Source organism: Lithobates pipiens, unplaced genomic scaffold (assembly GCF_037356315.1).
Source record: "Lithobates pipiens isolate NorthernLeopardFrog02 unplaced genomic scaffold, aLitPip1_a1.2 Scaffold_13, whole genome shotgun sequence".
NCBI lineage: Eukaryota > Metazoa > Chordata > Amphibia > Anura > Ranidae > Lithobates > Lithobates pipiens.
Genome location: NW_027507718.1, coordinates 247,455,752 through 247,471,882, shown reverse-complemented (window position 1 = coordinate 247,471,882; position 16,131 = coordinate 247,455,752). Strand labels below are relative to the sequence as shown.

Below are 16,131 nucleotides of genomic sequence, written 5' to 3'. Positions count from 1 at the left end.
CCTGAAACTATAAAAAAATAACTAACCAACCAGCGTCACCTGTAACAGTTATATGGTGATCACTGGTGAAAGGGTTAACTAGGGGGCAATCAGGGGGCTTTATGCGGTAGTATATGGGGGTCCCTGGCGCTATAAAAAGCTGCGGCGAACCTAAATACCTACCTGCCTAACTAGCGTCACCTGGGACACTAATACGGCGATCAGAAAAATGATCGCTTATTAGGCTGGGTTCACACTGGAGCGATGCGGAAACGCCGCGAATCCGCGGCGGGTTCCCGCATCGCATGCCTCCCGGCGGCAGTTCACACTGCCCTATGCGAACTGCTGGGAGTGTCAGTGAAATGTTACTGACACCCCCAGATCAGTTCGCATATCGCAGTGCGATCTGCAAACTCGGATCGCATGGTGTGAACACCCATGCGATCCGATTCTGCTGCGGGCCAAAAAAAGGGTCCCGTGCGAATTTGCGGCGGGTGCGGCGGGTGTGGCGGGTGCGGCGGGTGCGGCGAATGGCTGAACTCGAATCGCACAGAGATCGGATGTGATTTGCACTGCAGTGCGGTGCGAATCACATTCGTTCTCATAAACCGCTGCAATGTGAACCCAGCCTTAGTGACACTGGCGACGGGGGGTGATCACGGGGTTAAACCTTTATTGGGGGGGTTAGGGGGGTACATTAGAACTAAAGGGGGCTAACTCTAACTGCCCTAACAGTTATTACAGTCACAAATGACACCAATGCAAAAAAAAAAAAAAAAAATGACATTGGTGTCACTGTGACTGGGGGGCAGGGGTAATTGGGGGGGTGATCGGGGGGTAAAGGGGGGGTGTGAGTGTGCCTGGCATGTTCTACTGTGTGTGGGATGTGTTGGTGCAACTCACTGATCCGCTCTCCTCCGTGTCGGAACGAAAAATACCGACACGGAGGAGAGAATACATCACTTCCTCTCCTGTGTTTACATTACAGGAGAGGAAGTGATGTCACCGGGGATTTCTATTCGTCGGGAGCGATCGCGAGGGGGTGGCCATGAATGAATGGCCGTCCCCTCGTCCGGGATCGCTCCCGAACGAAAACCGACCGCCGCAGGCACCGGGCGGGGGCCCGATCGGGCCCCCGACCCGCGGGAGGCAAATCACGTACATGTACGTGCTTATGCCTGCCCGTGCCATTCTGCCGACGTACATCGGCGTTAGGCGGTCGGCAAGTGGTTAAAAGATGCAACAATTGCACGTTTCAGTACTGCAGCCCTTACGGTATATTTAATTACATCACAAAACTAATTTCTAATATTTATCATAATATAATTAGCATATGTTAGTAGTAATACTCTTTTAGTTATAATGTAATGTTATCAAAGATACAACTACTATTCCATAAAAGTGTTAGTTCACGTTTAGCAAAATGCATGTTTATAGAATTTTTTGTATTAATGTAGAACTATGGCCTCCTATTAAAAAATATTGAAGCACTTAATTATCATAGCATCTATACTTCCATTTTTTCTTCGTCCCCCTGAAAAGTCCTACAAATACCTGTAAATCCTGACAGTAGAGTCCACCAAATGCAGCTTTCTGTGTTGGTATGGCAGCAATGTTGCAATGCTTCTGAATTTTAATTTGCCACTCTCATGTAGGCTGTGCCTGCTGGCACAACAGTGAGATCTGTAGCAATGTCACTGCTGATTTACATACTTGCAGATAGTCAATCACACCTAGTCCTGTTCACTGTATTCTGCATGGACTGCACTCCTTCTGTTGCTGAAGTCCTCCCATTGGAAGCTGCAGTGTCTGGAAGGGAGCGTGTAAGACACTAATGAAGTAGGATTTGTGAAAGTCGGGAAGGGTAAAATATTTTTTTTGTTTATTGTTAAAGGTTTGGGCATCACATAGTAACTGGATTTGGTACTTGTTTAGACTGCTACAAAGGAGCCTTTTTACTTATACTTTATAAGGCCATATGCACAATACATAATGTGAAAAAACTACAGTACTGCATTAATTTAAGAGAATATAATGTTGTTAAAGTGTAAAGCTTTTCTTTTTGCGCTTTGGCTAGAGCGGGGAAGGGTCAGAACCCCTGTCAAGTTCAAGTATTAAGCCTATCTAGGACTAAATTACCTTGTGCATACATGTATCGAAATCTGGCCGGTTCAGCAGGAAATTCTGATCTATGGGTAGACCTGTCCATTCAACAGAAGCTGATTATTAGACTTCTGTTGAACTGCCACGCTGGAAAACCTGCATTCGATCAGCCACTGCAGCGCTGGTCAGTATTCTAACAGGGGAAGGGTCCCTGCTGTCAGAATACAACAGCACAACAGGGGAGATCCATGCATCCACATCCCTTGTGTGGTTGCAGGAATCTGTGAGATTTTTTTTGTTCAACCTGCTTTAAAGTGATTTACCCAATGTTTTGATGTTTTGAGAGAAAACTTACCAACAACAGCCCATGCAGAAACAAACAAAAAACAAGTAGAGAATGTCTAGTCAGATTTTTATTTTTCTCTGTGTAGCTGTTGCAGATTTTTCCTCACTTTCTATCGCATTATCAGCAAGACAAGAAGTAAAGGCAAATCTCTCTAATGAACTCAAACATATAGTAAAGACATAACAGTAGTTTAAATCCATCCTCACTCTGTCAAAAACTAGAAAACGAAATTGAGCTTGACAGACACTTTTGGATTAATGGAAAAGCATGTTTTACCATGACATGATTGTTCAAACACGTCTTCTAAACATATACAGTTGAATGTCACAACATGTGGTAATCTTTATTATCTGCGTATTCCACTTTTTAAATAAGTTTGTCTGTAGTAGTGGCAGTCATGGGTTCTGAGGAATCACTGGAAGTGCTGGAATCACTTGAACTACTGGATTTACTGGAATCACTTTGGTCATTTGATTCACTTGAGCTGCTGTCACTTTGAGACTCACTTGAAAGCCCAGCATCAGCTTTCATGCTGGTATCTCTGGATTCATTAGAGTTCTCGGAAACATCATCTGGGGTTGTAAAAATATTATACTGCATATCAGGTTCACTTGAATCTGATTGGATGGTTATACCATTTAAAACAGATGATCTATTTAACTCATCTGATCCAGCATGAGTCGTTTCCTGTGAATCATAATTGTAGGTGAACTCTTCGGAACTACTCAGTATATTTGATTTATTTGACCCAGTAGGATTGCTGGATTCTGAAGATCCCACAGCATTACTACATTCACTTGAACCTGTATTGTTAGGGTCATTTAAACTATCACTGTCATCATTTTCACTTGTATCATCTGGGGTAACATTCACTGTATCTTGTGAGGAGTCATCTGGGTAAGGAAATGTGGTGGAGTCATTTGGTTCCCTTAAGTACTGATCACTGGAGAATCCAGCACTTCTTTTATGAAAATGCTTTAGACTTTTTAAGGTGGCACTTAAAATTTCAGTTGCAACACCTTTTGTTTTATTAAACATTGTCTCAATAGTTTTGTCTCGGATATCAGTAACATCGTTGGTGGACGGTTCTCTTCTATTGTCTAGTCTTACTTTCGCCACATGTTGTGGCTGGTATTTTTCTTGTCCAGCTTTTACTTTACTATATTTTGTGTAATTATTTTCTAATGTTTCCATGTATCCAGGATCCATAGTCAAATTCATTATCTTCTGGTTTTTCTCGGTCTCCTGAGGTCTTATGGTCTTCGAAAAATCAAAAAAGATTTTGTTTACATATTTAGAAAATAAATTACATTTTAGTTTAACAAATCATCTCCCAACAAGTGCTGTGTGTGCCCCAGGGGATATTTCTGACGGTTTCAAGGGATTATCCCTGCTTATATATGCAGTCTACAGACAAAGGGACTCTGTTATTATTCCAATTCAGGTCAAAGTAGAACAGAATATTGGCAGCCTATGTTTGGATATCAGATACTAGGAATAGGTGTTATGGAAGAATAAAGCATTTGTGATCATTCTGGCAGAGTGGGTAAGGTGTGGGCTAGTAAGAGACTCAGGGCTTGTGAATTGTTGTAAGATCAATGGCAAATTAGTGGGATGTCAATGCACCAAAATGTCTCAAAATTTGTGTTACCTTACTAAGTTGGGGTGCCATTCAAAATGAAGGCATCCCAATACAGTAACATATATAATGTGCACAGAAATGTAAATGGGCCTTCAGTCATTTGTCAAAATGGGCAATAAGGGTAGTTGCTATACATGATCTATCATAATGATGTGCCTAACTTTTCAAGATTATAACACACAGTAAACCTCTCTTTCTATAGAATAATCCAACTGGTTCAACTATAGAATAATGACACAGTAGTATGAATAAACCTAGGGGGAAGCGCATGCGCGAGGTTCCCCAAGATGGCCACACAGCCTAAGAGCTCTGTGCCGCTCCGGCCACACAACCCTAGCCACAGCCAACAGAGCTCTCCAAGAGGCCCTGCAAAGCTGCAGAACAGGGACCAGGGCGAGAACAGTGAGTAACACACTCATGGCCTCATTATCCCTGACTTCTACAGAGTCACTTATAGACAGAACCCTGGGAGATCTGCACAGGACCCCCATGAGAGACTTTCTCACTTCTCCAGACAACTATACAAATGGGTCACAACTGTCACCTCACTCCCCAATAGACTTATCAGCCCTGATGTCTGCCTTCTCTGCTATGCTTTCAAAAGCCTCAGCTCAAACAGCAGCCCAGATTACTTCATCTATACATGCTGACTTGCAACAGCTAGGAGCCAGGATTGAGGTGATTGAAAAGTAATCTGACCAAGCAGCAGGCAGGATTCCTCCCGAAGCGTACAAATACGGCTTATGGGGCACTACTTGGACGGATTCAATATACATAAAGACACAAGACAGGATTGCCCTCTCTCACCACTCATATTCGTAATTGAATCGCTAGCTATTGCCATTAGATCCAACCCGGACATTAAAGGAGTTCTCGGCGGCCCCCCAGGAACACAAGTGTGCGCTATTTGCGGATGATATGCTGCTCTTCATCATGTCCCCCCTAATTTCTACCCCGAATTTATTAAGATCGCTCAAGGACTTCGGTACCCTCTCGGGTCTTACAGTTAATTTATCCAAATCAATAGCTCTTAATATATCTGTCCCAGAACACAGGGTGGACCAAATAAAAAGACATTTCCCCTTCCCCTTGGCTACTGATTCAACACCATACCTGGGTATTACTCCCCAGTAGGGTGGACAGACTCTTTGCCGCAAACTACCCCCAGATGTTCAAAAAACTAGAGGGGGATCTTGGAACCTGGTATAAGTGTGGTCTATCCTGGCCGGGTAGGGTCAACGCAGTCAATATGGCCCTGATGCCGCATATATACTATATCTCTTCCGCTCCCTTACCATCCCCATACCAAAAACTATTCTTAACAAATTCCAGTCTCACATTGTACGCTCTACCTGTGGGAAGCAAGGACACTACTTCTCAAAAGAGGTCCTTTTTCATCTCAGGATGCAGGGAGACTGGGACTCTCAAATTTATGGTGGTACTACCAGGCGGCTCAACTGACCCAACCCCAAACAAAGACCCTCATACTGGCCCCAACCCTCTATCATTTGCTGGCACTTTGTGACACACTCCGCAAGCAGAAATCGCCGGTATCTACCATTAGACCATTAGCCCATATTTTCCATAATCAGAAATTTATACCGGAATTGAACATTTCAACCTTCACGTGGTGGTTGAATAATGTCCTGTTCAGAATAGAACACTTCTTCATGGTGTCAGGCCCACTCACATTGACTGACTGTTCCAACAAATTGGAAATGCCGCATGCAGAGAAATTTAGATTTTCTCAAATTAGAACCTTTTTAAACACCCTATGGACAGACAAACCCATCCCTCCAACACCAACAGCTTATGAACAGTGGTTCAGTGCCATCGTGGATCAGAGTATTTCGTTTATATACGCCTTACTGGTGAGTAAACAAAGCTTACCTCCCTATGCCCAAGCTTGGGAATCAGACCTGGATCTGTCATGGGATCCACATAAAGGGTGTTGCTACTTCCAAAAGTCTTATGAGGGTATTCTAAACACAAGCGTAATAGAGGCAAATGTAAAAATTTTCACAAGATGGTATTATGATCCCTCCAGTCTTGCTAGAACATACCCAGATGCCTCTCCCTTCGGTTTTCGGGACTGTAAGCAGGTGGGTACTATGCACCACATTTGGTGGACCTGCCCACGTATCAGAGGCTTCTGGAATAGGTTCTTCCATCTGGTATGGGAAGTTACAGGAATTGGAATCCCACAAAATGCCACTATTGCATTACTGAACCACAGAATAGACAGCACTCCTAAACACACCCAACACCTAATTTCCTTTATGCTTCTAGGAGCAAAACATACCATAGCAAGGGCTTGGAAAATTAACAAGGTCTCATTAATGGCCGCAAAGTGCAAAATTTCTTGGATTATGACCCAAGAACAAATCGCTGCAAAACTGTTAGACAGGGTGCCCAGGTTTGAAGCAACTTGGGAGCCCTGGGCACATTACATCAAAGTTCCCCTGTACCTTACTTTCCTTCTTTTGCCATACCATAGATTCTCTCTCTCTCTTTTCTTTTATTACCATCTATTATGACTACAAGCTGTCTCTGTAGGGCCTATCTGGTGGAGCACAGTTTACCTACCCCCTGAACGGCTAACTTTAATTAAGTAAAGACCACCCATTTTTTTTTTTTTGTTTAATTGGGTCAAAGTTATCTACTATTGCCTACGACATTTGGGGCACAGATACAAGGCAGTCGCCACATTTTCCTGACAAATGGAAAAGGTTGAGGGGGAGGAGGGCGGGAAGAAAGATCCGGGATAGGCTGGGGGGTGATCGTGCCGGCCACAGCTTAATCCCTTTGGGGTGGTTGGTATGGGTCCCCTGGAGCCAACCGGAACAGAAGTTAAATCTGATCCTCCACCTGCCCAAGCTCAACGTGATTGCACTTCTGCACGCAGAGAGGCTGCTGTAGCTCCAAAGCCCAGATTGGTGGTCTATATTAAGCCTTCAGGGGGGTGGGACTCACCAATGTATGTTATACATTTACTGTTACATTTTGTATTGGTCAAACCCTACCGAAGGGGTATGTTGGCTCTCGGATGGGGATAATTGTTATAATATTGCTTTGTATTATTGACAAAAACTTTTCAATAAAATATTGAATGAGGATAAACCTAGGGGATTGTCTGCCATTGACAATTAATAGACATTTTAAGGGTTAGTTTACCCAAATATGCCTATGCAGGTAAGGGGCACCTCTAGATGCAACATAAACACAAAATGTGAAGCTTTGACTAAAGTTGGATAATGCCCTTGCTATAGGTGTAGGCCATCTATTTACCTCCCAAAGCCTAGCTTAAAAACTCCCAGAGATGGCATCTTCCCATCCTGCTTTATTGCTAGAGCATTAAGACACTTCCAGCTGTTACTGCTCAATCCCACCAATACAGGAGCTAACTCTCAAAACCCCACACATACATTGCCCACTATCTCCTCCATCACAGCATCGCTGAGCTCAGAGCTACTGTGATAGGGAGAGAGCACCAGTGATGTAAGTAACTGAGTTAAAATAAATGCAGTTACTTTAGAGGATAACGAGTAATGTAACGGATTACTCTTCCCCTCATGGTAACTCAGTTCCCATTACTTGGGCGACATTACCTCAATTACATCTACCGCCCGGGAGGCCCCACCGTGGCTGCACTGCCTGGCTGTTCATTCGGCCGCGGGGAGGGGGGCTTTTGCCACTGAGCTGAGAAGAGGCTGAGACTGTCTGGACTGCCCCATCCCGCCCCGCCTATCCAGAGAGAGAATGTAGGGAGGCGGGGTGGACACTGAAAAATTAAGTCAGCTGACCAGCTGACACCAATCGAGTGAAGGGGAGGGTCTCTCTCTCTCCCCACGAGGAAAGGCATCCATAGAGGCATTCAAGTAAGTGACTGATGATTTGAATTGCAGTGCAATCGATCCATCCCAAGTCCTCCACCACTTCTGCTTCTTACTGATCCCATCCCTACCCACCCACCATCACTTCTACAACAGAGGTGATGGGGGGATAGGGTAGTGATGAGATCAGTGGTGGTGGCTGATGGGATCAGTAAGATGCAGAGGTGGTGGTGGGAGAGGATGGCACCACCACCGCTGCCACCCCTCAGTATCGCGCTGCCTGCTACCCCCCCAAGTACACCACCACTGCCACCCCCCAAAGTACCACCACTGCCACCCCCCCAAATACACCACCACCACTGCCACCCCCCAAGTACTACCGTTGCCACCCCCTCAAGTACCACCGCTGCCACTCCCCTCAACATTAGGGTTCAAATAAATACCAAATGTTCTAAAATACTGTATATACTGTTTTTATTCTTCAATCAGTTAATATAAACATCTTTGATATTAAAGATGTTATAGAACGTAATTGCATTATAGAATATTTAAAAAAAAGTCACAGTTATTTTGCTGAGAACTAATTACTTTTCCATTGTAGTAATTGAGTTACTAATGCAATTACTTTTTGAGAGAATTAATTTGTAACTTAACTAATTACTTTTTTAAAGTAAGATGATCAACACTGGAGAGCACATGTGAGGGGGTTTAAATTGGAGAAGGAGCTTGCTCCAGTGATGGTCGAGGTGAACAGTAACAGCAATGTCCTAGCAACAAGGCAAGACAGAGGAATGGCATCTATGGTAGTCTTTCAGCCATGCTTCCGGAGGTATGTAAATATCCTCCACTTATGGGAAAGGCATTATTCAACTTTGACCCAAACTGCACTGTTTGTCTTTATTTACAAGCAGTCTTTACCTGCATAGGCAGTTTTTTGGTAAAGGTGAACTTTACCTTTACCAAAAAACTGCCTATGCAGGTAAGGATTGCCTGCAAATAAAAACAAACAATGCAGCTTAATTACAACTTTTCAAACAGGTTATATGTACATTGCCATGTAAACATCTTGCCAGTATTTTAGCAGTAAGTGGAATTTATTAACATTATGATACAACATTTTTTAACTGAATTAATTAAATAGTTAAAGCATAGCTTTGCAATGTGGCAGATATTTGTAATCACAAGACAGACAGAATAAAATTGCAAGTCATATGGCAAGTAAAACAGTTTACAAATACGGTAAGCAGTTCAACCTAGTATTTAGCTGTTTGAATGGTGTTGTATTTTAGCCAGTGAAGGTGAAGAGATCTTCCAAAGTCTGATTATTTGGTACTCTTTAATTAAATAAAAGTTTAATTCAGTTCATGCTCAAAGTGAATAAATAAGATGTGCAAAACCAGAACTAAAATAGCAGTTTCATTCAGCTGACCCAGTTATTGAAAAAATATCCTTATTTGACCATTAAATAAATTTGTTTACAGATATTTTTATGAGAAAACCTTAAAACATTTTCCCCCCGATAAAAGCATGGCAGCATCTTGATGGATAGCTCTGCCCCTCACTGGACTGATAGGACGGATTGGCCAGGAATAGTAGTCTAATCCTATGCAAAGGCAAAAAAAAATGCTAGTGTGCAGAGGGATTGGCATTACTTTTTGTTAATCTTTTTTCCATTTTAGCCCTTCCCAATTGTTTTTGAGCTCTCCTCCAGGTGGATTCTCTGGGCTCTTCTTCTGAAAATTCCCATTACATGAATAACGGTATTCTTTATGTAAAATAACTGCTCTCTTCCTGGGAAGACATCGCATACCTGTCCTGCAACCTGGTTATTTTATGAATCCTTCATGGAGCTTTACAGGATTGGTCAGCATAGTTGCTAAGAGGTTAGCACTTCCGCTTCGCAGCAATAGGGTCGTCAATTTGAATCCCAACCATGACACTACCTGCCTGGAGTTTTCATGTTTTCCCTGTGCCTGAGTGGGTCTTCCCCGGGTTCTCTGGTTTCCTCTCACACTCCAAAGACATGCTGATAGGCTACTAAATTGGCCCTGGTGTATGTATGTATTAATGTGAGTTAGGAAACTTAGAGTGTAAGCTCCTTGAGGGCAGGGATGATGTGAATGTACATGTAAAAGTGCTGTGTAAATTGACGGTGCTATGTAAGTACCTGTAATAAATAAATACATTTGGCCATTCGGTCTTCTGATTTGACAATTATAATTTTACCTGTATCAACCCACCCTTGCTTGCTAGTTGCTATGTCCCATCAGTATACAAGCTATGTGTCAGAAAACCAGAAAACAGAACATTATATATTTACCTATTGGTAATTTTCCTTTCCTGACATGTATGCATGGCAGCATAGGTTTCCCTCCCTATTGGTTTTATTTTTAAATAACTGCTGGCTGGCTAGACTATTAAGAATGCTATGGAGAGTGATAAGAGAGGAGATCCTAAGAATCGGGCTTGTGGAGAGTTACATTTGAGCAAGAAAAGATCTATATGGTCAATGCCTCTTGTGAATTATTAGGGTGGACAGTGGAGAAGTCACAGGGGTGTTTTTGCACTTTGGAGCAAGATTATCCTTGTGATTAAGGATTTGCTTGCACTTGTGAATTGGAAATTTTGGACACTCTTTACATCACTGGACACTTTGAATTTATATGATATTTAAACACTGGATGTTTTTCATTATATATTATTGGGTATTATATTTTTCAAAAATATTTTATAAATACACATATCTATACTCTATGGCTTGTCATATGATCTAATTTTAAATGTTTGTACCTATTAGATTGCACATGATACAAGTGTAAATTGAATAGATTTAATAAATGATTGCAGTTTTTAACAAGTTCCTGACCAGCGCATGCCGATGTATGTCAGCAGAATGGCACGGGCAGGCAAATGTGCATACCTAGAAAGAAAAGGGGGGAAAACACCGCGCTATGCTGAACCAACACAAAAAAATGCAAAAACAGCTGCCAACACTTCAAACAAACAAAGTTCAACAAATATAAAACAACAAATAGTGTAGCGCTGAATTGGATAACAAATCTATATAGAAAGATAATGTAGTTGTGAAAGAGCAAAATATTAATATACAAAAAATCGTGAATACTGAAAACCCAAAAAATAGGTAAAACACAGTAAAAAAAAGTCCACTTGTATAAACTAGTGCACAAATGTTGTGGTGGGTCTTCCTCACAAAGGAATCAGGAGTTTCACTGATCAAGTGCAACCAGATATATCAACTTGTCTGAAGTGATCTAAAAGGTAGGTAGAGTACTCTTACCAGAGAAGGTGGACTCATCAGTCTTACGACAGTTGAGTCAAAAATGCTTGGGATCCAAACATGGAACCAGATAATGGATTGTAGATAGTCAAACCGGATGCTGGGGAGACTTCAAACGATGGGAGCCCATGAAGGACGTCTCTCGGAGTATTCCTCAGGTTGTCCGGATCGGATATGGCCCGTTTGGGGTTCCAGCCCCAAATATAGGAGAGGGTTCACAAAAATATAATAAAGAAAAAAGAAAGCTCCAAATGGTGCAGGTCAAAAAGTAACCATTTAGGTTTTATTTAAAAGGTCATAAAAATGGACAAAAGTTATGACATGTGATCACAAAAAACAGAATAAAAGCAATGTGGGGTGCCAGATGCAAGCCCAACGCATTTCGTCAAAGTATGTCTTCAACAGGGGCCCTTGTTGAAGACATACTTTGTCGAAACGTGTCGGGCTTGCATCTGGCACCCCACATTGCTTTTATTCTGTTTTTTGTGATCACATGTCATAACTTTTGTCCATTTTTATGACCTTTTAAATAAAACCTAAATGGTTACTTTTTGACCTGCACCATTTGGAGCTTTTTTTTTTCTTTATTATATTTTTGTGAACCCTCTTCTATATTTGGGGCTGGAACCCCAAACGGGCCATATCCGATCCGGACAACCTGAGGAATACTCCGAGAGACGTCCTTCATGGGCTCCCATCGTTTGAAGTCTCCCCAGCATCCAGTTTGACTATCTACAATCCATTATCTGGTTCCATGTTTGGATCCCAAGCGTTTTTGACTCAACTGTCGTAAGACTGATGAGTCCACCTTCTCTGGTAAGAGTACTCTACCTACCTTTTAGATCACTTCAGACAAGTTGATATATCTGGTTGCACTTGATCAGTGAAACTCCTGATTCCTTTGTGAGGAAGACCCACCACAGCATTTGTACACTAGTTTATACAAGTGGACTTTTTTTACTGTGTTTTACCTATTTTTTGGGTTTTCAGTATTCACGATTTTTTGTATATTAATATTTTGCTCTTTCACAACTACATTATCTTTCTATATCGATTTATTATTCAATTCAGCGCTACACTATTTGTTGTTTTATAAATGTGCATACCTGTACGTCACTTTAAATTTGCTGCCCTGCCAGCGGTGCGCTCCCGTGCTGGTCGGGACCCCCCGTGAGTCCGGTCGCGGGACCTGCGGACTCGATCGCCTCACGGGGTGGCCGAATGAAGAAATGCCGTTGTAAACAGCATTTCTCCATTCTGCCTAGCAACTAGTGGCGCTGATCTCTGCTCCATGTGATTGGAGCAGAGATCAGTGTTCACTAAATGAAAGCCCAGCCCCCAACAGTTAGTAACACACCCCTAGAAACACTTAACCCCTACACTGCCACCCACTGGTTAACCCCTTCACTGCCAGTGTCATTTACACAGGAATCACTGCATTTATATTGCAGTGATTGCGGTATAAATGACAATGGTCCCAAAAATGTGTCAAAAATGTCCGATGTGTCCGCCATAATGTCGCAGTCACAATAAAAATCGCTGATCGCTGCCATTACTAGTAAAAAAAAAAATATTAATAAAAATGCCATAAAACTATCCCCTATTTTGTAAACGCTATAACTTTTGTGCAAACCAATCAATAATCGCTTATTGCGATTTTTTTTTACCAAAAATATGTAGAAGAATACGTATCGGCCTAAACTGAGGGAAAAAAATGTTTTTGTATATATTTTTGGGGGATATTTATTATAACAAAAAGTTAAAAATAATGCGTTTTTTTCAAAATTGTCGATCTATTTTTGTTTATAGCGCAAAAAATAAAAACCGCAGAGGTGATCAAATACCACCAAAAGAGAGCTCTATTTGTGGGAAAAAAGGACGTCAATTTTGTTTGGGAGCCACGTCGCACGACCGCGCAATTGTTAGTTAAGGCGACGCAGTGCCGAATCGCAAAAAGTGGTCTGGTCTTTGACCAGCAAAATGGTCCGGTCTGTAAGTGGTTAAGGTGGTAGAGCTGCTACACATTTATCAGCATTTATAAAAGCATTGATGATACTTTTTAAAGCAGCAGCTGTGCATTTAAGATTGGATACTACATATGTGGCGCAGACATATATACTTTGAATTACATATGTGTCTGATCAGTCAACAGTTTTTTGCATGGGTGACGCTACCAAGTGGGAAGTAGCAGGAAACAAAAAAGTCTGGTTCCCAGATTTGATGGTAAATATAGTTACATTGCTAAAAATCATTATTTCTACTTACTGGAGATGCAAGGGTTAACATAAAACCAAAAAGAACAAGGCGCCCCATGATTCAGGCAGGGATCTGTAGGATATATAAAAAATAAAAAATAAATACACACAAGAACTACTGCTGCTGCTATAACTGCTACTTATACTGCTAATCAAATGAACCTTTCTTTCTCCCATTCATTAAAACTTCTCAGTTTCTATGTGGAAGTACAAGTCTAATAAAAATGTATTGAAGTAAAAGGTTATGGAGGGGATGATGATCGGAATATGTTCACTTTATGAAGTGAATTTTCACTAAGTTTAGTGAATGAGGTGAAACAAAATAACCTTTACTTTGCAAGGAATACCCTATCTTGGGCAGGGATGTGGGAAGCCGGTTGTTACTTCCTGACACTTCACAGTCAGATTTCCACTGCGCATGCGTGACTAGCTATTGCTGCACCCATACCTACACACAAACCTGGAGTCTCCAATTTTGTACCATATTATTCTGCTTGCTATATTTCTTTTTTAATAATAGAAGGATACACAATTAAATATATCTGATAAATGCAAAATAGAGGTGTAAACAGATATTTTAAAATGCATCAATATATTCAAGAAAAGGGTACATTTATTCATAATTGATTTAGTTGCCTATATTCACAAATTGTCTATATTTACAATAACAGCTGCTATATTTTTGCTATACTTCTATCTTAAGCCCTGTACACACGATTGGATTTTCTGATGGGAAATGTTGGATGTTGGCGGAAAATCCGACCGTGTTTATGCTCCATCGGACAATTGTTGTTGGACTTTCCGCCAACAAATGTTGGCTAGCATGTTCTCAAATTTTCCGCCAACAAATGTGTGTTTTCGGATTTTCCGATCATGTATACACAAGTCCGTCGGACAAAAGTCCAAAGTACAAACACGCATGCTCCGAAGCAGAAGCAGTCGTTCTTGTAAACTAGTGCTTGTAATGGAGAATTAACATTCATCACGTTGCAAATTATGAAATCTCCAAATGCAGCGCACAATTCTCTTCTTCTTTACTGGGATAATAATGAAGTTGCTTTGCTGGTGATACTGATGGAGTTATTGCAAACAAATTTTCAAAGGCTTTTTTTTCTAGTGATATCAAGAATAATATTATTATTTTTTTATTTTTATATTTGTGCAAGTTACCACAACACCATTATCCTGTAGTTTTTAAGATCAAAGATAAAACTATATTGGTATCCCTTGTCAATTTTAAACTGTATTTTTTAAAATGTAGTTGCCTACTCTCAAACTGTCATTTGAAGTAAAACACAAGCCAAGTATTATTCTATGCAATTGTTTTTATTGTGCATTAAAAAAAAAAAAAATTAGACATGCTTTCTGCCAATATAACGTAACCAAAAAGTGCATTCTATGCATCCAAAAATATAGAAAATATACCAAATCAAATCATTATTCAACCCATAAAAAATGTCAAAGCAGTGACTCCAAGGCCAATAATAAATGACACATTATCTCTTCCGATTCTGCAACATGCCTGGTTGACGAACCGCCGTTCAGAAACGAACTGAAAATCACTAAATGAGAAATACAAAAAGAAAAGCGCAAATCAATACTCAAACTTCTGCTAACACGAAATTAGCAGGAGCCCAAAGGGTGATATTAAAGAGCTGAAAAAACACTTAGTACATCTAGTACACCACTACATTCGGAATTGTTGGCCAACATTTGTGTGACTGTGTGTATGCAAGACAAGTTTGAGCCAACACCCTTCAGACAAAATTCCACGGTTTTGTTGGCGGAAAGTCCGATCCTGTGTACGAGGCATTGGTGTCGTAGCACAAAATAACTGACTGACTGCAGATATTTATTATGGCACATAAGGAAAAAAAATAATCATGCTAACTATAGAAAAAAATTAAGATATCCTGGCAAAAAAAGCTTCCCTCAAAATTCCAGCTCTGTCGAAGTTTTTGCTCATATTTGGCTAAATTTTTTCTTCATTTCTCGTTATAGCCCAGCAATGAGCCATGAAATTCAATGGAATACATCTGTATAAAGAGTAACTTGGGCTATAGACATAATACTAGTTTTGGGTCCATTGCATCACTACCATAAAGGTTTCTATGTTTTCACAAGTACATTTGCAAACTACATCCTATTAATTTTAATAAGTATTGTGATTTCTAGTAAGTCTGGAATGCATATTAGACCTAGTCCAACCCTTTTTAGGTGTCATTGATGACATATAATAACTGCATGGCAGGAACACTGAGTGTATCTCTACTCTGACAGTGGTCCTTCCACCAGATGACAGCTGTCCTACCCCCAATGATTTGAATAGATTGTTAAAAAACAGTTCTTATCTTTAACTTTAAGTTTTTTACCAATTATAATTCAGTTCACCTAAACTTACTGCCTTTCTGTGAATTATATATTTATATTATATTATAAAAAAAAGATGTGCAACTTGCAATGCTTAAGATAAAATGTAATGACAAGAACATTTATTGCACACAAATAAAATGTATTAAGTAAGAAAAAAAGAAACATACCCAACCATATACCCAAAAAGATTTGGATGTTGCCTGTTGATACTGATAGTAGACTATATTGTGACAGATGAGCTGAACATTTAAACTCCTTAAATACAGAAATGCAGCCAATCCAATGTCACTGCTGTAATCACT

At 40.7% G+C, this 16,131-nt stretch overlaps 1 protein-coding gene across 1 annotated transcript; it reads right to left on the bottom strand.

Moving 5' to 3' along the window:
• Positions 1–1,209: 1,209 nt before the first annotated feature.
• Positions 1,210–16,131, bottom strand: LOC143974762 (uncharacterized). Its single transcript, XM_077476476.1, has 3 exons — positions 15,997–16,131; positions 13,467–13,529; positions 1,210–3,688 (listed from the first exon to the last, which is right to left on the bottom strand). The coding sequence occupies exons 2-3, from the start codon at positions 13,512–13,514 to the stop codon at positions 2,795–2,797; spliced, it is 942 nt and encodes a 313-aa protein (XP_077332602.1). The 5' UTR covers positions 13,515–13,529; positions 15,997–16,131; the 3' UTR covers positions 1,210–2,794.